Here is a 23,115-nt window from a genome sequence, read left to right as displayed (position 1 = left end):
CTGATGAAACTTGATTTTCATTGTAGATCAAAGACCAAGCTCACCAATTCGACATCAGGGAAGGAATGACGAGCTTGAGCGTGATGAAAGGAGAGAGGAACGGAGAGTAGACAGAACGGATGATAGAAGAGACGAAAGGGCTAGGGAGAGAGACCGCGAACGGGAGCGCGAGCGGGAGAGGGAGCGCGAGCGGGAGAGGGACCGGGAGAGAGAGAAAGAGAGAGAACTGGAAAGAGAGCGGGCGCGGGAGCGGGAGCGCGAGCGCGAGCGAGAAAGAGAGAAGGAGAGAGACCGGGAGCGGGAGCGAGACCGGGAGCACGACAGAGAGAGGGAGAGAGAGAGGGAGCGCGAGCGGGAGAAAGAGCGCGAGCGCGAAGAGAGGGAGCGGGAGCGCGAGCGCGAGAGGGAGCGGGAGCGGGAGCGCGAGCGCGAGCGGGAGAGAGCGAGGGAGAGGGAGCGCGAGCGCGAGCGCCAGAGGGAGTGGGAGGACAAGGAGAAAGCTCGCGAGGACCGCAGGGAAAAGCGGGAAGACGTCCGGGAAGACCGGAACCCCAGAGACGGCCACGAGGAGAGAAAGTCCAAGTGAGTGACCGCGAGCCGGGCCTTTACGATTCAGAAAGTCCCGTACATTAAGTTTCTCAAGGGCCCGCAATACCCTGTTCATTCTTTTTCCTCTGCATTTTCGTGTATCTCAGCTTTATTATCTATACTTGGCAAGCAACATCTTTTGAATTGTCGGGGAAAAAGTAACAGTTTTCTCATTTTATTTCTGTATCGAGCGGATACAGTTAATAATTTTTGTTTACTGTTTGACTGCAGCCATTTTTGATGGCACGTTGGTTTGACTGCTGGAGACTTGTTTTTAACAGGAATCCAACCTAACAGTGGTAGAACCAGTGGATTTGTATCTCATCCCTTCATATCCACTGTATAACAAGTTAATAGAGTTGGCTTATCACCAGGACATAATGCTTGTCCTGTTCCTGATAGTCCTTAATGAGTTTTGTGTACTTAGAAGTTCAGAATCACCGCCTGAAGGCTGCAGAAGCATTCATAATGTCTTAGAACTGAGGAACTTCTGGAACCACCGAAGATGATGAGAGAGAGAGGGGTCCTCTCTGGACTGTGGAGTTATAGTTGTTGTTTTGTTTAGTGTGGGCTTCCCAGGTGGATCGGTGGTAAAGAACCTGCCTGCCGAGCAAGATACGTGAGTTAGATCCCTGGGTTGGGAAGAGCCCCTGGAGAAGGAAATGGCAACACACTCCAGTATCCTTGCCTGAGAAATCTCAGGGACAGAGGAGCCTGGCCGGCTACAGTCCATGGCATTGCAAGGGTTACTGCAATAAAAAGATGTGTTGTTGTTACATACTGAGGGCATTTTCTCTTCTTTTCCCCCCTACTCTCACTTTTTTTTTTAATACCAAAAACTTTATTTGCTCAGGTATGTGGGAAGTCCAGGGTTTTTATTTGTTCTGATGTGATTATACTCAGATTCTCAAAGCATCAAGAGTGGTATTTCTGCACTATTTTCTTATGTATTAGTTTTAGACTCAGAAAGCTTTTCCCCAAATGACGGCTAGGATGACCCCAGGGTTATAGCTGTCAGCTCAGTTATAGCCTTCAGTTGAGGAGTAAACAAGAAAGCTAAGCCAGTCACTATAGCCATGAGAATCCCAGACTCTGATTGGTCAATTTTGAGGTTTTACAGACCTAAAACCGAACATCGGAATTAAAGGCCTTTCTTTTTTTTCTTTTAATGCCAACTAGAATAGAGGATAAGGTTAAATTTGTTAAGACAAACTGAAAATCATTTATATAGCTTCAGTTTCTTTGCCCCTACTTCTAGCTCATTTGCCTCATGGTGAATACATTCTCTGCTTTAGGTATTTTCATCATTGCTGTTATGGATTTTGGTTATAGACAAGCAACATACCACAGAAATGGAGGCTTCTTCCGTTAGGTCTTGCCTTCCCTTCAGTCTGTAGCCGTGGTTTTCTATAGTTCACTCTCTGGCTTCCCTCACTCCACATTAAAAGAAAATATCTCACATTAAACATAAAATTCAGATATTACCTTTAACACATGTAGGCACAAAATATGTATTCTTTCTCTTTTCTCTGGCCTCTTTAACTCTGTATCTTCTAAGATTAAAATTCTGAAATATTTGTTATTTATTTTTTAGTCCTATGCTTTGATTATATTTTTCATGCTTCTGATCTCAAAGTACAGTATTTCTTGGAGCTTGTCATGGTTAAATATTCCAACCATTGACAAGGGGCCCAGAAATTTAGTAGTCAGCTACTCAATAAAGTAACTTAGTATATGAGATAAATATCTTGATGTTTTTATCTATTGTCATCTCAGTATATTGTCATGGTAGAAGTTTAAAACCACCACCATTTATTTGGTCATGATTCTGTGGGTTGGCAGTTTGACTCAGCTCAGCAGAGTGGCTCTTCTGCTATTCTCACGTAGGATCACTCTGTTTCTCCAGTCAATCTAGCAGGTCAGCTTCCTCACATGTCTGGCAATTGGTGCTGGTTGTTGCTTAGGGCATCTTGACCTCTTTTCCTCTAATAATCTAAACTCTGTTTTTGCATATGATAGTAGACACATACCAAGAAGGCAAAAGCAGAAGCTGAAAGGCCTCTTGAGTCCTAAATCTCCAGACTTACACAGTGTCATTTTCACCACATCCTCTTGTCGAACATAGTAAGTCACTGGGTTAGCCCAGATTCAAAGGATGGGGAAATAGACTACCTGATGATGGCAGGAGATTTAGATAAGGAATTGTTACAAGCTTGGGCCTGTCAGGTGTCATACTACATCTGGGGCCTCATTTTCTACCTGGTTGCTCATCTGTATAAATGGGCCATCAAGGAGGTACATGTGCTCATGTGCTACAGTGTTACTCAACTTCTGGCCATAGTATTTATAAACAGTATTTGTTAAAAAAAAAAAAAAAGTGGTCAAAATTCAGTGAAAATATAGGAAAACACTAGAATAACTTAAGTATCCAGAGATACAGAATACTAGTCATCTAAAGTTTAAAGAGTAAAAAATAGTGAACATATGAATTATTTTATTAATTTGTCATTAAGTAGATGATTTAGTTCTAAGAGGTGAGTTAGAACCAGTTTTTATCAGTGTGCCCACAACATGACAGGCACTGGGCTTATGACATAACAAATTTATTCCTCACTGCAGTTTTATGAGATGAACCCCCATTTTTCATCTATATTCAGATGAAAAAGCTAAGAATGACTTCAAGGAATTTATCTAAAATTGCACAATAAATAACATGACGAAAAGTTGAACTCAAGTCTTATTTGACCCCAAAGCCAATACTAGGTTTTCTCATTTGGCTTTCCAACAAAAGGTATTTCTATATCATAAAACAGTAAAACTGATGAATAAGTTTTAGTAGAGTTGAATCCTCTGCTGTGTTACCACTTTACAGTAATTAAACCTGGTGAATGTCAGTGAGCAATTCTACATGTATGGTGAAAAAAGCAGAGATGGTGCCATGTATTTTAGTCCACGATCGTTAAGTCTCAACAAATGAAGAATTTTGTTAAAGATGCTAAATAAATGCCCTTTGTATGATACAGATAGCTCTGATAGTATTGTTATCCTACAATTATATATTCTAGTTATAGTAAGAAATAATAGTAAAAAAAAAAACAAATCTTTTTCATCCCCTGAAATCTTACAAATTACGTTTGTGTGATTTAGGAAGCGCTATAGAAATGAAGGGAGTCCTAGCCCTCGTCAGTCACCTAAGCGCCGGCGAGAGCATTCTCCTGACAGTGACGCCTACAACAGTGGGGATGATAAAAGTAAGCAGAATCTGTGTTCCCTGTTTCTAGAGTCAGACTCACTTGCAACCATGAGACAATTCTTTTACATCAATAGGGAATGATGAATTAAGATTTAAAATTTTTACTTGCTCTGCTGCTTCTGAATATATCACATTGTGACTAAAAACAACTATGTGTTTGAAATATGTAGTCGTTTTACCACAGTGGCACTTGTCATTTCCCACTAGTTGTAGTAAAGCCGTACTTCGGTTTTTACTGAAATTATTGCTATTTTTAAACTTTTAAAATGAAAAGGGAGACACTGGTTTGTTACTTATAGGTAACATGCAGTATTGTTAACATGATGAAAGTTTGATGACTTTTATCTTTTGGTCTAGATGAAAAACACAGACTCTTGAGCCAGGTTGTTCGACCTCAAGAATCACGTTCTCTTAGTCCATCACACCTTACAGAAGACAGGCAGGGTAGATGGAGAGAAGACGATCGTAAACCAGAAAGAAAAGAAAGTTCAAGGCGCTATGAAGAGCAAGATTTCAAAGAGAAAGTTTCTTCTGTAGATAAGCAGAGAGAACAGACAGAAATAACAGAGAGCTCCAGAACTCGTTCACAAGACCTGACAGGACACCACCCATCTGAAGATCGAGACACTTCTGATGGAGCTTATGAGGAGAGCAAAAGAAAAGCAAAGATTCAGAAGAAGCCTATTAAGAGAAAGAGAGACGATGATGTTGGAATGGGGAGGGGTAACACAGAGATAGCGTCTGAAGATGCTCAAGTATTTTCACCAAAAAAAGGACAGAAGAAGAAAAGTGTTGAAAAGAAGCGTAAGAGGTCCAGAGGTGATTCTGACATCTCTGATGAAGAAACGGTGCAGCAGAGTAAGAAGAAAAGAGGCCCGAGGACTCCGCCTATCACAGCCAAAGAGGAGCCGGCTGACATGCCCAGTGATAAGGATGGCGCTCTGGAGGACCCTCAGAAGAAAGAGGATACAGCGTTCAGTGACTGGTCTGATGAGGACGTGCCTGACCGCACGGATCTGACGGAGCCAGAGCATGCCGCCACTGCCGCCACCCCTGGAAGGACCCCTTCGCCGTCTTCTCTCCCTCCTCCCCCGCCTCCTCTGTCTGCTACCGCGGCCACCCCTGCCACGGCCTTCAGCACATCGACCACCACCATCTCCACCTCCGCCCTCCTCACCACCAATACATCTTTTACCAGTGAAGACTCCCATAGGAAGTGCCACAGAACACGAGCGGAAAAGGTAGAGGCGCCTCATGTTACTATAGAAGACGCACCGCATCGCAAGCCAGTGGATCAGAAGCGGAGCAGCAGCCTCGGCAGCAACCGGAGCAATCGCAGTCACACGTCTGGCCGTCTCCGCTCCCCATCCAACGACTCTGCTCATCGAAGTGGGGATGACCAGAACGGTCGAAAGAGAGTGCTGCATAGCGGCTCAAGAGACAGAGAAAAAACTAAAAGTCTGGAAATCACAGGAGAGAGAAAATCCAGGATTGATCAGCTAAAGCGTGGAGAACCTAGTCGAAGTACTTCCTCAGGTAATAAAAACAAATTGTAACCTAACCAGTGTTTCTTATGTGAGTGTATTTTGTACATTTTTATGTTTTGTTCAAATTATAATTTTAAAGTAAATGATAAGTTGTTTATACACTGCCTTAAATTTTTTCAAGGAGCTTAAAACGCTTAGCCATCCCACCATGATGTTACCTATTATCACATTAATACCAGTAGAGTAGAGGTACATTCACTCACTCAGTTTAACACCAGCATCTTAGTATATCTTGGTGGAAAGCACTTACATGTTCAGGTTCTCTATTGATGCCTAAAAATTTTAACCTGGTTCTGCTTCTTGCAACCAGTGCTTTTTCTCTGTTGACTGTGTAAATGAGGTAGGGGGAAGAGGAGGAGGTACATAATGAAATGGTCAGTTCTGTTAATGCTTACTTATTTTTACATATTTCTTTAAAGATCTTTTGTGGTTATAGTGGAAATAAGGAAACAAACATGCTTTTTGCATATTTGACACTACTGAAGAGTGGTGGATGTTTTTCTTTGAGATGAATTTTTTCCTTAAGATGAGTTCTTTGGATAATCTAAAATAAGTACCGAAAAAGAGAAATTGTAAATTTTAATTTATCATGTGTTAAGTCTTTGTATATGGTACATTGATTTTAGATCGCCAGGATTCAAGAAGCCATAGTTCCAGAAGAAGTTCTCCTGAGTCAGATCGACAGGTCCATTCAAGATCGGGGTCGTTTGACAGCAGAGAGAGGCTTCAAGAGCGCGACCGTTATGAGCACGAGAGAGAGCGGGAAAGGAGGGACGTCCGGCAGAGAGACTGGGAGCGGGATGCCGATAAAGATTGGCCCCGGAATAGGGAACGGGATCGACTGCGGGAACGAGAGAGGGAGCGGGACAAAAGGAGAGACTTGGACAGGGAGAGGGAGAGACTACTCTCCGATGCCCTGGAAAGGGACCGGGAGAGGGACAGGGACAGAACGTTTGAAGGTTCTCAAGTAGAGTCTGTAAAACGCAGTGAAGTCAAACTGGAGAGTGACCATGACAGAGACCTAGAAGGCGGCTCCCGAGACTCTGGAGCTTTGGATAAAGAAAGGCTGGATAAAGATCTGGGATCTGTGCAGGGATTTGAAGATGCAAGTAGAGCTGAGAGGACTGAGAGTGTGGAAGGTGAGTGTCACTCCTTTCCGTCTGTTTCTCTCCCCCGTTTCGTCTCAAATCTCATAGGAAACCAGTACTTCCTTTTGAAGGGTTATCTGATATGATGATTGACTCCATTGTTTTAGGGAAAATAGATTTTGTAAGGAAAAGGCCTGTGATACTTAAAAAACTTGTACTCGTTAGTACTTTTAAGGTAGACTTGGTTCTAATAAGCCTAAATGAGATAAAATTATAGTCATCCTTCAGTCTGTCAGTATCTGCAGGAATGAGTTCCAGAGCCCGCCACAGGTAGTAAAATCTGTGGATGCTCAGGTCCCTTATTAAAACTGACTACCAGCTCGTAGAATGAGGGACTCTGAGAAGGCCACGTACACCCTTTTTCCCAGTCAGAGTCAGCCTCCACTGCGGCCCTCTGTTGTCCATCCTTCACCCCCAGCCTGCTGTACAAACTGACTCACCTCTGTTCTCTGGATGGTCTCCCTCCTGAAGCCTTCTCTGAGCCTGCTCTTCCCATTGCCTGACAGACTTTTTCCCTTCTATCTTTTCTTACTCAAACAGCAAGTCCCAGTTTATAGATTATTTCCTCTGTGAAACCGTCTCTGCTAAAGGTGCTCTTTAAAATTGACAAAGCACCTTGTTTATACATCTTTAATAGCATCTCTGCACCATATTGTAAATTATTTTTCCATGGTTCTCTCCCCATTATATTGTACTCCTTTGTTAGGCACCATAGGTTTTTATTTCTTTATCTTCACGCCTCTAGCAAGGACACAATAAATAGCTGATGCATGAAAATCTGTCCTGCCTGTCCATACCTGTCCTACGTCTTATTCTGTGATGAATTATAGCCCAGGGTAACAATAGTAATGGCCTCTCCTGAGAATGCTCCTGGAAATTCTGCTTCCATGAACTGTCCAATTCTGATACCAGCGCTTATGTGCCGTTTCCACTTTAAGCCCCTGAGAAACTTCTTAGATGCTTAGTACATGAGCAGTACTATTTTACATTCCTTTCATTTGCTGTACTGTAGCACTAGTCCCAGAATAACGTTGTTCACATTCTTTTAAAACTATAAACATCCTTGTATCTTTTGGTTATTTGGTTAGATATATTTCAATACACCAAACTGTTAACATATTTTTTTCTACTTGACAAAAACGTTTCTACCTCAGTGGTCGTCACATTCATTTTAATCTAAAATTTGAATTTCAGTAGCATCAATTTGTGAGCCATAGTACTATTGGAGGTACAACCTTGGGGTATAATTGAATGTAATTTGAACTAATCATTATAATCACTCTCCTGTGATTGGAATATGTGCCCTTCATCCCTAAAATATACCATTCATTGGTTGTGATCATGGATAATGTGGCATGGAGATTTAGAAGTGAAATGAAAAACTTTACCCACTTAAAGTAGGATAGTTTAATAAGCTTGAAAAGTTAAAAACCCTTTTATTTGCATTTATGTTTAGATGTATATTTGTATAATAAAGTTGTTAAAATTGTTTAGAAGTGAATTGGTGGGGGTATGAGGAGATTAGTACAGAATTAATAGAGTAGAAAATTATTAGAAATGACTAGAAACATCCCATAGTTTATTTGCTGCAAGTTTATATCTGTAAGAGATACTGTTGCATTTTGAAACCTAGTTTTGTAAACTCAGTAAAGTATATGGATAGAACCTGCTTAGAAATCTTAAATGTACTGTGTAGTACTATGATAATTCAGGTTTACAAGTAACTCACCAAGAGACAAAGCTTTAGCATAGGTAGTTGAGACAAGTTGGTAAAAAAAGAAATGGAAGATACACTAGTGGTTAATAAGAAAAATACTTTAAAATTATATTACAGCAATCTTTTAAAATTGCATTTATTAATTAAAGGAAAACATTGGCATAGGGGAGATGAATTGGGAGATCAGTGGTGGAGGGGGATGGGGATTAATGGCACTTATATTTCTACCTCACCACTGTAGAGTTCTTCATATCATGAATAAAATATTATGAGCTAAGATTTAAACTTCAAATTAATCCTAGTAATTAGTTTGCAAGCTTTTAAAAATTGTATTTATTTTGATAAAGAAATTAATGCATCCTTCTGAAATTAGTGGATCTTCTGAGTTAGTTTTATTATAAAAAGTTAACTAGTATTCATTTGTTAGTGGTAGATTTTGTTTCTCATATTTTAATTGTAATCTTATAACCTATTTCTGTATTGCTGTCCATACTGTGTTCTTGTCATTAAAACTAAATTAGTTCATTTTTAAGTTTTCTTTTGGAATTATCAAGTGTTTTGACTAATTAAGAAATGTAGTTTTAAATTAAAAAATGCTTCTCAATTTTTTTAGTGTGCCCAGCCTCTCCTCTTTGGTTTCACTTAGATGTCCCTTTCTTTTAATGCTCTCTTTGGCATGAAATTAATTTTTCTGTTTAACAGGAGACGACGAATCCAAGCTAGATGATGCGCATTCATTGGGATCTGGTGCTGGAGAAGGATACGAGCCAATTAGTGATGATGAACTAGATGAAATTCTGGCAGGTGATGCTGAAAAGCGGGAGGACCAGCAGGATGAGGAGAAGATGCCAGGTAATCATTGCAGAGGTGGTTGAACATAAAAGGTATTTAATTATGATACTGAGGTATTCTTTCTTCCCTTTCATGCTGTAAGAATTGATAAAACACAGAATCTTCCCAATTGTTTTAATTAACATTGAAAGGCCAATAAAGTGAAAATTATAGTTATTATGCTTTGTTCATATTTAAATAGACATTGCTTATAAATTGAAAAGGGCAGTATCTAAAATAGCACGATTGTAAGATTTCCTTTCCAGGGTTTGATTCCTATTGTAGGACCTAGAATTTAAAACAGATGGTAGGTATATGGTACAGAGCTTCACAACTGTGTTCCACAAACTGTTGAAATGACCATTCAGAAACTTAATAAGTTGAGGTTGTATTTGAACACTATTTCTATACTTCTCTTGATTTTCTAAATTCAGTAATATTTTCACTTATAGTATTTTATTCATTGCCAGAGCTTACTCCAGTGACTACACCATGAATCAACAACCTTTATTGTTCTTGAATCATCCCAATTAGTCTAATTGTTACTAACAATTTATCATAGTAAGGGTTTTGGGGTATGTAGAATATCAAAGCTTTATTTTGACTTAATTTGCTCTTGTATTTTACAGTTTTTTATACTAATGTATAATGTATGTATGTTATTTTTATTATTATCAGCTATTAGGTGTTTCTGAATAGAACATTATTCTGCTAATTTCCTAAACTGTTCCTTGTCAGTCAGTAGATTATTCTCAATTTTAATTATAGCCACTGCCTGATTCTTAAAGTTTTCATAATGAATTATTTGTTTTTTTAGAAAGTAGTGTCTGTGTGTTTGTCTGTTGTGCATGTACTCATTCAAACTAAATACATTCCTAGACTTAATTAACCCTTGGATGATTCTGGTACCAAGTTTCAAAATGTTAGACCTAGTCTTAGTGAAATAGTGGAATTCTTCCGTTGAGGCTCTCTCAAGCAATGTAAAGGCATTGTCTGTAGGAATGGGTTTGCTTAGGTGCTTGTTTGGTTGCTTTTTGTTTGTTTTGGATTTTTCTTTACTGAAGTATAATTGACATAAGGTACATTAATTCCAGGTGCACAGCATAGTGGTTAGACATTTGTATGTGCATGGCAACATGATCACCACATTGTCTGGTTACCGTGATATGGCGTCATCTACCGCCATGCAAATTTACAGTTTTTTTCCTTGTGATGAGGACTTTTCATACTTTCTAGCAACTTTTAATGTTGGAATACAGTGTTGTTGACTAGAGTTACCACACTCTAGATTGCATTGCCATGATTTATTTATCATTGCAAGTTTGTACCTCTTGATACCCTTCACACATTTTGTCTAACCTTCAGATCCCTCCCCCTCTGGAAACCACCAATATCTGTATCTGTGAGTTTGGATTTATTTTTTTTTTGTTTGATTCATTTAGATTCCACATATAAAAGAAATGTGGGTGGGTGGGAGCATTTGCCTATGACCTCTTTACTATTTTCCTTTGGTGAGGAAGTTTATTTGTAAAATTTCTTAGATTCTAAATACTAGTTTTTATAGAAAATCTTTTAAGAATATGCCTTTTTAAAACTAATTATTGTTTGCTTTCCTGTGTCTTGCAATCTGTATTTCTCCCTGGATAACAGGAATGGTATTTCTTGGTGTAAGAAAATTGTATAACTTTTTGTAGATCCGCTAGATGTGATAGACGTGGATTGGTCTGGTCTTATGCCAAAGCATCCAAAAGAACCACGAGAGCCTGGGGCCGCACTCTTAAAATTCACACCTGGAGCTGTTATGCTGCGAGTTGGCATTTCTAAAAAGTTGGCTGGTCCTGAGCTCTTTACGAAAGTCAAAGAAACATGTCAGAGACTTTTAGAAAAGCCCAAAGGTAATTCCATCCCAATTTAAGTGTGTAATGTCTAATATAAATATGAAGATGCCTTTGAAAAGGATTCTGTTCTGTTCTTATGTAGCAGTTATAAGAATTTTTTTAAAAGAATCACTTATTTTCATTATTTAATCCTCATGGTCAAAGTTTGTTTTATTTTGAGAGAAATTTAAACCTACAGATGAGTTGTAAGCATAGCACAGTGATCTTTCTGCATCAAAATTAATAGGTAAGTGTGAAAGTGCTCAGTGGTTTGCCCAGGGCTAAATGAGGTAGATAGTAGGAAAGTGAACTTAGATATTTTTCATATCTAAGAGATTGATAATCCCGGCAGTGCTTTCCCCTGGGAAATGGAGAATTTTGCTCAAATGCAGATGTTTAGATTGAGCCTTTTACAAAGTGCTTAAGAACTCAGTCTGTGAACCAGATGGCCTGGATTCCAACAGGAATCTATATGTTACTGTCACCATCTGCAAACTGGGAGTAATTATACTGCCAAGCCACCTGATTGTTAGGAGGAGCAAATGAGTTATCACAAGTAAAACACTTAGACTAGTTTTTGACATGCAGTGATGCCTAGTATATACTCCTACTGTATTTAGTTTGAAAATACTTTATCACAGTGATTTTAGACAGTGAAAACAGCTACAGCTTTTTATTATTCCAGAACATTTTTAGTTTGTAGAATTTTTTTTTTCCCTCCTGTTATCTGAAACCTACCTCACTGTGTTTTGGCAGCTTATGGGCTTCCCTGGTAGCTTGGCTGGTAAAGAATCCACCTATGATGCAGGAGACCCAGGTTCAGTCCCTGGGTTGGGAAGATCCCCTGTGTTTTGGCAGCTTATTAATACTTTATTAATGGGGAAGAGGAATGTGAAAAGGATAGGAGGTATAAAGGTGAAAGCAGTAAGATTATTTAATGTTTTATCATGTTCATGAGAGTGAAAAAGTTTGAGGTAAAAGAATTGAGCTTTTTACTGATATAAAATTGGAAAAAGTTTGTTTTATGTTTCATGAATACATGTTGTCTCTTCAGCTGTTAGTATAAGCAGAAACTGTCTTGATTTTAATATGGCCCAATATACATAGACTGTATGTGTCAGAAACATAAATTATAAGTGAATAGGTGTTAATCTGACAAATGACCACTGTCTTAAGTTCTTGCCCCATTCTTTCTCCCTTGTTTGATTGGCTCTGTGATCTTTAGCACGTAACTCCTGTGGGCATAAAATGATGTAATGAAACCCCTAAGGTCTTATCCACATCTGCAGCTGTTTGCTTCTGTGACTTTTGTTAATGGCATTTCAAGTTAAAATCTGTTACATAGTTAGCAAAATCAGACTATAGTTTGTCCCTGACTAATGATCACTGTGAAGGGGGATTTGATTTTTCCTTACCAAGTAGTCCAGGCTTCCCTGGTGGCTCAGACAGTAAAGAATCTGCCTGCAATATGGGAGACCCGGGTTCAATCCCTGGGTCAGGAAGATCCCCTGGAGGAGGAAATGGCAACCCACTCCAGTATTCTTGCCTGGAAAATCCCATGGGCAGAGAAGCCTGGTGGGCTACAGTCCACAGGGTCTCAAAGAGTCGGGCACGACTGAACGACTAACACTTTACCGAGTAGTCCTGTTTTTTAGTGGTGAGATAGCTTTATTAGAGAACTAATATATGATACTGAATAGAAGTTCCCTAAGGAATAGGACTTTATTTACTGCTATATCCTGTGTCTGATGATCTGTACTACTAATTTTGCCATTGCTTTGAATAGTATGTGACACATAGTATTTGGTAAATATTTGTGAAATAACTGATACTGATTTTTTTCTAATTCATTTTGTCTGTTTCTGTGTCCCAATACTGAAGAAAGTATATCCCTACTCAGTATGTAATTTTTTAATTGGGAGTATAATCGCTTTACAATTTTGTGTTAGTTTCTGCTGTGCAGTGAAGTGAATCAGCTATATGTATACCTATGTCCCCTCCCTCTCGGACTCCCCCCCACCATCCCACCCCTCTAGGTCCTCACAGAGCACTGAGCTGGGCTCCTTATGCTGTACAGCAGCTTCCTACAAGCTACTTTACGCACAGTTGTGTGTATATGTCAGTCCTAATTTCCCAGTATTACCCCAGGCTCCTTTGTCCATGGGATTCTCCAGGGAATCTTCCTGACCCAGGGACTGAACCCGGGTCTCCTGCATTGTAGGCAGACGCTTTACCATCTGAGCCACCAGGGAAGTCAATGTTGGTAACTTCGATAATATATAGACTTTGTGGAATATTCATCCAAGCAGTTGTTAACACTTCTGTTTTCAGAAGCCTTAATGTGTTCTTTTTTTTTTTTGAAAGATACAGACAGTCTCTTTGAACATGAACTTGGGGCTCTCAACATGGCTGCATTACTACGAAAAGAGGAAAGAGCAAATCTGCTTAGTAATCTTGGACCATGTTGTAAAGCGTTATGCTTCAGACGGGATTCTGCAATCCGAAAGCAGCTTGTTAAAAATGAGAAGGTACTGTTATTTCCTTAGAAAAATCGGAAAGTGTTGAGTCGTATGGACATATTTTTCATTTGATTGCTTTACAGTGAGGTTGAGGTCTCATTATGTTTTTATGAGTTGGTTTCCCAGTCATATACACATGTAAGAGAAAAAATTTTATTAGAATTTATAATACCTTTTATTTTACTTTAATACTACTGAAGAACATTTGTTTTGAATAGCAAATTGTTACTGAGGCTTAAAGAAAATTTAAAATACTCTATTCCTGTGAAATACTTTTCATTTGCAAAGTTTCTTTCAGTAATAAAATATACTAGAAATTTATTTAAAGATCAAGGAAAAACATTTCCCAGATAGAGTGGTAAGGAGATTTTATTACTATATAGAATGTGTTTATATATATAGTGTTTATGAAAATATACCAAGTTGAAGAGAGGAAATAAATAGAAGTGATTACATGTAAGCATTTACTTGAGCAGAATAAAAGGACTTGAAACCCAGCTATTTTCTGTTTGGTTCAGGTAAGGTTTGGTTCAGTTGAGAGGCTGTATGGTTTGCAGTGTCATCAGACTCCTGCTCCCTTTTTATAAAAAGTATTTTGTAACATTTCCTGGTTCCTTCTGTAATGTGCCATAGTACCCTTCAAAAATTATACCTAAAAACACCCCTGCAAATTTCTCGTTGAGAACCATCGTTCAGAACCTTGTAAATCCTTCCAGTTCAGGGCAGACCACGGACATGACGTTATCAAAGTTCTGTTATGGTTTGGCCGTTATATCGTTGGTTATAAGGGGTTAGAGTTGGGAAGAAGGTGGAGTTCAGAGGGAAAGCAAAGGAAGGGTTGTTTTTTTTTTTTGAATGATGAAATTTCTCTGTTCTATTCTGATTGTGCTCATGGTTTCTTAACTATAAACATGAATTTAAAAACTCATAGAAGTATACATAAAAAGCCAGTTTTAGTGTATCACAACTTAAAAAAAAATGCATCATTGTTCCTTTAAGGATTCTAGAAGAGAAATAGCAGAGTGCTGGAAATAGCAAATCTTACCCTATTTTCATTATTCATGGTTGGAGAATGTTAAACAAAATTTCACGACAGTAACTTTCAAAACTTCTAAGATAGCTTTAGGTTCCAATAATAGAGGTCTACCTCTTAGAACAAAGGAGGTGGTGGTTTCTCAGTAGATTGCGTGGATCAGCTGTCTTTGGAGAATTTTTTCAGTTCTAGAGCCTGCATCTTATGGCACATTAGCAGACCAGTAAGGAGTGTGGAATGTTCGGTGCCCTGTGAAAGTAAGATTGAATTAGTGTGGAACTTCATATAATGTGCCATGTGTTCTTGTTGTTTTGTTTTGTCATTGGAAACAATGAATTGAAAGCTACCTGATTACCTGTCAGGGATTGTCAAGAAGATTGCTTTCTTTTCTAAGATTCCTTGAGTCTGAAAACAGCATTTCTTAATTTTGCTTTAAAATATCCAGTACAGCCCACGTGGCACTACTAGTAAAGAACTTGCCTGCCAATGCAGGAGATGTTTGATCCCTGGATTGGGAATGCCCCCTGAAGGAGGGCATGGCTACCCACTCCAGTATTCTTGCCTGGAGAATCCCATGGTCAGAGGTGCCTGGCGGGCTACAGTCCATGGGGTCACAAAGAGTCTGACACGACTAAAGCGACTTAGCATGTACGCACAGCTAGCTTAATTCCTATCCCAAACTGATTTTTCTTATAACTGATCTGTTAGCAGCTAAACCTGTCTTTTATACTGTCACCTAATCTACCTCTTTTTCAACTTTTTCTCCAAATAGGGCACAGTAAAACAAGCTTATACAAATGCTCCAGTGGTCGACAATGAGCTGTTACGACTGAGTCTTCGATTATTTAAGCGAAAGACGATGTGCCAAGCCCCAGGACCTGAAAAGACTGAAGATAATAAACTTCCACAGTCCAGTATCCAACAGGAACTGTGTGTGTCTTAAGACTGAAGTCCAGGTACATTTTTGGTACTATTTTCCTTCAGCAGTGCGTATTCTTTTTCAAACTTCTTTGGTTTGACAAGCATTATTAGTGACAAAGACAGAAAAGACTTACCAGCCATGCTAAAATAGTGATGAACTTTTGATAAAGTTTAAAGACACTAGTTTGGCGAGCTTAAGATTTTACATAAATTTTTACACTGTCCAAAATAATGTGAAAGCATCTAGATTGAGTTGTAATTTATTCTGTACCTTTTGGTAAAACTGAAGCTTTTGAAAACAGTCATCCTTACTCTTCTAGCCTACACAAATTTTTTTATGAAATGGAGCCAGAGCCACTGACTTATGTACTGGATCATCCTTACAGAAACTGCGATTCTGCTGTTCACTGAATAAACACGCACACACACCATGCACCACTGTGACGCAGGACACAGAGGGGTGCTGCTGGGTGTGGGCCGGCCTCCGCAGGAACAAGCCACAGTCCTGTTTTCTGAAATTCTAAGCAGAACTACTTAATGACTCTTCAGTTTTTTAAAATATATGTGCATTGTTACAATGTATCTTGGACATACTTCAATTCTCAATGGTTTTGTTTGTTATCAGAGATTGTCAACTATTTTTAATAAATGTACCTTCCCTTGTTCTAGATTTACTTTGTTCATTAATCTTATTCCTGATGTTCAAAAACATTTGTCATCAACATTATGTTTTCCTACTTCAGATATTTTACTGCGTGAGTTATTGGACAGCTGTAAATAATGTGATAAGAGTTGAGGATGTAATTTAAGTATAGCTCAGTAATACTTGAAACAACCATACTTTTCAGAACTGTAACCTTTGATTATATTAACCTGCCTCCAACCTATAATATATAAAGCAATTTACTTTTTATAAGTTACAGTATATCTGCTTTATTTTGTATGTACATATTTAACTCATGAAGTGGACTCTTAGAAGTATCTGAAATGGACTCCAAACAGCAGTATTTGTGGGCAGACAGTAAAAATAATGAAGGAAACCAATCAAAATTGTAATTTGCCAATTGCCTTTCACAGGTTTTTGTTGAAACTAATTCTACGTTACCTGTCTCAGTAGTTTTGTACCTTTTCTCTATGGGTAATATACTGTCACAGGTTGAAAGTTTATATTCAGGAATATTCGTTGTAGTCATTGTACACTTAATTTTTATAAAATACTTACCCAGCAAAGGAAGTAGTCATATTTCCAAATGACCTGGAAAGCATGTATAAGAAAACTGCAAGTAGCAAAGCAAAAATCAAAAAGGTAAGCAAGAAGATTTTTCAGGTGTCTGTTTCTTCTTACCAATTGGTAAATCTTTTGAATAAGGAAAAAATGTAAAATTCTTCAGTGACCTGGAGAATGAATACCCTTTAGAAAATTACCTTCTATTTTAGTGATTAATAGTGTTCTCTGTAACATAAAAATTTATAACAAAAGTTATGGTTATCTTGTTCTGTCCAGTGACTTTTAGGAGTATTTCTTTACAGAATGAAAACTATATAGGTAGATTTGCCATTTAGTCAAATCTGTTGCCTTTTTAGTTTGAATATCTTTTGTTATGTTATAAAAGAAAAGTTTAAAACTCTTTCTTTGCTTAGTCACAGTACTCAGAGCTTTATGCTCCCAATGGGAATGTAGTGTTAAGTCTCATAATATTTTTAAAATTAAACATTCTGTGTATTGCTAATCATATGCCCATAAAATTTTTCGAAAGTGAACTTTTGTTGGATTTTCCATAAAATTTCTTGGACCAGTATTCGTGGAAACATCTTTTGATCTATAAAATGTTTGTTAGTAAAGTCTTCTGTCTCGTAACTGATGAAGTTTGTCCACTTGCCACACCTGGACTCTAGCTGCTCGCAATAAGGAGTTGTCCAGCTAGGGAAGAGGCAAGACTATGTCTGCAATCCACAGTAAATAAAATGAGAGTTAACAGATACTTACATTCTGTGGAATCAGTTGGTTTCTTTTGGGAAGGGCAGATGTCCTGTTTTGTAAAGTCTTGTACTAACTTTTTCATAAAAAAATTCTCACCATACTCAAGTAGTGCCTTAATATGTTAAAATCTGACCTGTCACTTCTCTTTATTCTGATCAGTAATTGCAGGTTATCTTTCCCATCCTTCGCCATGACCACTTGTGACTTATCTCTCTTAATCTGAGAATTTGTGGCATCAGCAGAACATCCCCTGTTATTCCTTACTGTTCAGTTGGGTAAAGATTAAGGTAAACAGTATCTATAGTGTCAGTGATGCTTTCAATTTGTTATTTTTAAAGGATATGGGTTCCAGCTCAAGATAGAAACAGTTTCCTCTGAAAAAAAGAAAAAACAACATTAGCCGAGAGACTCCTACAAGGAAAAACCCACTTCTAAGCTGGTAGAGGCTGAGACAAAAATCTCACCGTCAACTCCACTCTCAGTGTGGAGACCCACAATCAGGAGGGAAGTTGCAACCCTGCCTTCTCCCTGAGGATTGAAGAGTTTGAACTCCACATCTTGCATTCCAACTTCTAGGACCTGCCCTGGAGAGACAAGGCTCCTAAACAACAACATAAAGAGACCCATACTGAGACATCTTATGATTAAGGTTCAGGTTAAAGACCAAGAGAGTATCTTATCAGCAGCAAGGAAAAGACCACTTGATACTTAATAAAGGAAGCCCTATACTACTATCAGCAGACTTTATCAGTAGGAACTTTACATGCCAGAAGGAAGTGGGATGAGATATTCAAAGTGCTGAAAGGAAAAAAACTTCCAACCAATAATTCTCTGCCTGGCAAAGTTAATGGAGAGATTAAGACTTTCCTACACAGGAAAGGCTAATGTGGTTAATCACCACTGGTCTCAGCCTTACAAGAAATATTAAAGGGACTTTAAGCTGAAATGAAAGCATACTAATTATTAGCAAGAAAAGCAAACTATAAATCTCTGGTAAAGGTAAATATATAGTAAAATTCAGAAAAAGCTAATGTAACAGTAATGGGTTAAGTCCTTATAAGGCTAGTGTGTAGGTTTAAAAGACAAAATTAGTAAAAATAACTTCTGCCATAATGATTTGTTAAAATTTGTACCTTTTTATTAACAAACATTAACACTTATTTATAAATAAATAAATTTTGAAATAAAATGGTGGGGATTACAGTGTAGAATTGTAATTACAATTAGCTTGAGTTCATAGGTACCACAAAGCAAAAACCTATAAAAGATATACAAAAGATAGAAAAATCTAAGCATACCCACTACAGAAAATCAAATCACAAAGAGAGCAAGAGGAAAAAAAGGAATTACAGAGTAGCCAGAAAACAACAAAATGGTAATAAGTACACACCAATAATTACATGTAACGAGACTACATTCTCAAAAGACATCAAGTGGCTGAATGGATTAAAAAACCAAGACCTAGCTATATTCTGCCTATAAGAGAGTCACTTCAAATCTATGGACACACACAGACTGAAAGCAAAGGAATAGCAAAAGATATTCCATGCATATGGAAACCAAAAGAAAGTTGGAGTAGCTATACTTAGTATCAAACAAAATAGACTTTTAAGACAAAAACTGTAGTAAGAAGCAAAGAAGTTCATTGTATAATGATAAAGAGGTCAGTCTGACAAGAGGATATAATATTTTATAATATTTACATACCTGACATAGCACCTAAATAAAGCAAATATTAATAAACCTACAAAGAAATTGATAATAATAGTAGGTGACTTTAATATTCCATTTTCATCATGGATAGATCATCCAGATAAAAATTAATGAGGCAATATTTGCCTTAAAAGGACATATTGTACCAAGTGGACTTAGAAGAAACATAATACAGAATATTCCACTCAAAGTAACATTCTTCTTAAGTACACATGGAATATTTCCATGATAGATCTTATGTTAGGACACAAAAAATATTAATAAGTTTAAGAGCAAAACAGTATCAGTCATTTTTTCTGAGCACAATAGTATGATTAGAAGTCAATTACAAGAAAACTGGAAAGTTCACAAGTATTTGGAGGCTACTTCAGTGGGTCAAAGAAGAAATCAAAAGAGAAATTTTAGAAGCTTTGAGAGAGAGTGTTTCAGAGACATGCCAAAGATGTGTCAGTTGGCTCATCAGGAGCTCAGAGCACAGGACAGGAAACTTCAGGTTATGGCTTCTAGGTCAGATTTTCCTCCTGACATTAATGTACATTAGATATATCTGTTAGCTAGGTAGATAGCAAACTATCTACCTACCTATCTACTTCTCCAATTAAGAGAATGGAATGGGAAAAAATTATTTACAATGTGACTCATCAATGGCTTAATTTCTAAAATAAACAAATAGCTCATACAGCTCAACAAAAAAACCCCAAACAACCCAACCCCAAAACGGACAGAAGCTCTGAGTATACATTTCTCCAAAGAAGACATACAGATGACCAAGAAGCATGTGAAAAGATGTTCAACATTGATAATTAGTAGAGAAATGCAAATCAAAACTACAGTGAGATACGTTTAAAAGTCTATAAACAATATATGCTGAAGAGGGTGTGAAGAAAAGAGAACCCTCCTACCTGTTGGTGGGAATGTAAATTGGTGCAACTGTGTGGAAAACAGTATGGAAGTTTCTCAGAAAACTGAAAATACAATTACCATATGATCCAGCAATCCCAGCCCTAGGCATACATCCATGCAAAAACTAATTCAAAAAGATACCTGTACCCCTATGTTCATAGCAGCACTATTCACAATAGCCAAGACACAAGCTGCATGTCCCTCGACAGATGAATGGATAAAGAAGATGTCCATATATGTGATGGAATACTACTCAGTCATAAAAAGAATGAAACAGTGCCATTTGCAGCAACATGGATGAACCTAGGAATTATATACTAAGTGAAGTCATAAAGAGAAAGAAAGATACTGAATGGTATCACTTATATGTGGAATCTAAACTAGGACACGAATCTATCAATAAAACAAATAGAATCACAGACATAGAGAATAGACTATGGTTGCCAAGGGGGAAGGGGTTGGAGGAAGGATGGAGTGGGAGATTGGGGTGAGCAGAGGCAAGCTTTATATATAGGAGGATAAAAAAGATCCAACTTTATGACGCAGAGAACTATATTCCATGTCCAGTGATAAACCAGAATGGAAAAGAATATTTTTTAAAGTATATATAACTGAATCACTTTAATTATCTAAGTCAACTATACTTCAATTTTAAAATAAAATAATTATGGGAACTCCCTGAACATGGACTGGACTTGACTCAAAACAAATGGAGAAACATGAATGGTAAAGGTGAGTGACTAGATCATAAGACACTATAGTTTCTTATTTGCTCTCTTAGATCACTTAGTCTGAGAAAGCCAGCTGCCATGTCATGAGAACATTTCAAACCATTTTGCAGAGAAGTCCATGTGGAGAAACCAAGGCTTTGTGTCAATAGCCAGTTGAGTGCACCATCTTGGAAACAGATCCTCCAGCCCCAGTCAAGCCATCAAGCCTTCTTTGTAGTTCCTTGGCTTAGTTTAGTGCTGTTTTCACTGGATTTGTTCCTCATCAGAAGAGGTAAAAGATATGTCATTTAAATCACAGTTTCAACATTTGTGTATTATCCTCAATATAAGCTATATCTAGAGCTAGCTGGGATTTGAAGATTACTGGAATATATTTTGCAGATCCTTCAAGCTGTATCCTTTAATCATTCCAGATAAATCTGTCAGCAGAATCCTTCTGTAGGTACATCTATATCCAAGAAAACTTTGGACCAGATAACAAAGGTCTGTTCAAATTAAATAAGATAAGCATGTAAAACTGCTGTGTAAATTGTAATCTACTCTACAAATACAAGATACCTGCAGCTACTTTGTAATGTTAATGGGCTGAATTTCATCCCTCTGTCAGGCTGATATGTTGAAATCCCAACCCCCAATACCAGTGAACAAATACATCAGAAGGTAACATATTTGGAGATGTGGTCTTTAAAGAGGTGATTAAGTTATGATGAAACAGGATGGGCCCCTAATCCAATATGACTGTTGTTGCCCTTACAAGAAAAGGAAAAGACACCAGGAGTAGTGTGTATGCCTGAAAGAGGCAGCAAGAGAGAAACCATCTACACACCAAGGAAAGAGGAAATTGCCCTGTTGGCACCTTGGTCTTGGATTTGCAGCCTCCAGAACTGTGAAAAAATAAATTTGTTTTACAGCCTGTCTGTGATGTCATGTTATGGCAGCCCTAGCAAACGGGTACAGAGGGTCACTTCACTTATCCATCCTGTACATCCTCACAGCCATAGTCCTAGTATAGGTCCACAGCATTATTGTTAAAATACTCAATGTATTTTAAAACTCAAAGTTTTTTATTAAGCATTACAAATTGCATCCAATAACTGTTAAGTATACCCCCCAACAATCTACTAATTAATCAAACGCAACAATAGTTCATTCTTGCAAAACCAGTAAGTTAGGGCAAAACACCCTACAGTTTATACAAGACAACTCCTAGCACTTGCAGGCAGGGAGTAGGAATTCCACCTTATTTAGTGCATCATAACAAACATCAGATGGCATCCCTAATAGCTCAGCGGTAAAGAATCCCCCTGCAATGTAGGAGAAACAGGAGATGAGAGTTCGATCTCTGGGTCAGGAAGATCCCCTGAAGGAGAAGATAGCAACCCGCTCCAGTCTTCTTGCTTGGGAAATCCCATGGACAGGAAGTCTGGTGGGTTACAGTCCATGGGGTTGCAGAGTCAAATGTGACTAAGTGCACGTGTGCACAAGAAGCATCAGGACTGTATGAAAAGGAATATGAACGATGGTTCTGATTTTAAAGCCCATTGTGTTTGGAAACTAAACAAAAACATCTAAATGACAGAGAAACATCCGCTAATACTAAATCCTAGGTCTCATTTCTTGATTTGGACCATGCTGCTTAATATTCAGACACCCTATCTTAGCCCCAGCTTCCTCATCCATTCTCCATGCTGCCATCAGAATAAGTTACTCTAAAATACAGATGGAATCAACTTGTTTTTCTGGCTGGGGGCTTGCCACTGTCAAGTAATAAGCTTAAGCGAGTCACTTAATCTCCCTTGAGTGTCACTTTCTCAATCTGTAAGGGAGTTGGGTTGTAGACTGTTTTTAAGTTTCCAGGACTTTCTCTCTCACTCCTCCACTTAGAAATCTGTGAACAGTTCCTGTTTTCCATAGAACAAAATCCAAATACATAGTTGGTTTGTGAAGGCCCTTCACAATCTCTCCCCAATCCACCTTCTTGCTGCATCTCCCTCCCATCACGATTTTTCTTTCACACCCAGTGGACCTCCAGTGACTCCATGTGCTTGGCTCATCCTCTGTGAGACTGAGCATCGTGGATACTGTATCTTACCCACCTTTGTGTGTCTGATATAGGGCACTGACAGGGTTCAGAACAAGCTACTCCCAAATATGCCCCCTTGGTGTATTAACTATTTTAAGCTCAAGGAATTTGAGAAAAGCAGCAGAAGCAGGAAGATCTCTGACCTCCCACTCCCTTTCCCGTGAAACAGGTCACAAGACCGTCATGTGAGAGGTGCCCTCCCTATCTCCAAGATGGTGAGATATGGAGAAGCATCTATGCAAATAGGTCTTGCAAAGTTTTCACCCGTTT

At 38.3% G+C, this 23,115-nt stretch overlaps 1 protein-coding gene across 8 annotated transcripts in view; it reads left to right on the top strand.

Moving 5' to 3' along the window:
* The window catches only part of ZC3H13 (zinc finger CCCH-type containing 13), a 102,361-nt gene extending 80,684 nt beyond the window's left edge, over positions 1-21,677 (top strand). For 5 of the 8 annotated variants that reach the window (XM_012184401.4, XM_012184400.5, XM_042254674.2 and 2 more), the window contains 8 exons: positions 27-582; positions 3,736-3,839; positions 4,199-5,377; positions 6,015-6,527; positions 8,956-9,105; positions 10,779-10,979; positions 13,326-13,489; positions 15,286-17,420. In XM_012184401.4, coding sequence (XP_012039791.2) covers positions 27-582; positions 3,736-3,839; positions 4,199-5,377; positions 6,015-6,527; positions 8,956-9,105; positions 10,779-10,979; positions 13,326-13,489; positions 15,286-15,456 — 3,038 coding nt within the window. In that variant the 3' untranslated portion in view covers positions 15,457-17,420. Of the gene's footprint in view, positions 1-26; positions 583-3,735; positions 3,840-4,198; positions 5,378-6,014; positions 6,528-8,955; positions 9,106-10,778; positions 10,980-13,325; positions 13,490-15,285; positions 17,421-17,753 lie in introns of those variants that run through there. The other 3 variants (XM_012184404.5, XM_012184403.4, XM_012184402.4) reach the window with 3 other exon arrangements.
* The last annotated feature ends 1,438 nt before the right edge of the window (positions 21,678-23,115 follow it).

The sequence above is a fragment of the Ovis aries genome, chromosome 10 (assembly GCF_016772045.2).
Source record: "Ovis aries strain OAR_USU_Benz2616 breed Rambouillet chromosome 10, ARS-UI_Ramb_v3.0, whole genome shotgun sequence".
NCBI lineage: Eukaryota > Metazoa > Chordata > Mammalia > Artiodactyla > Bovidae > Ovis > Ovis aries.
The sequence above is the reverse complement of the archived record's forward strand: the minus strand, read 5'-3'. Positions and strand labels throughout refer to the sequence as shown.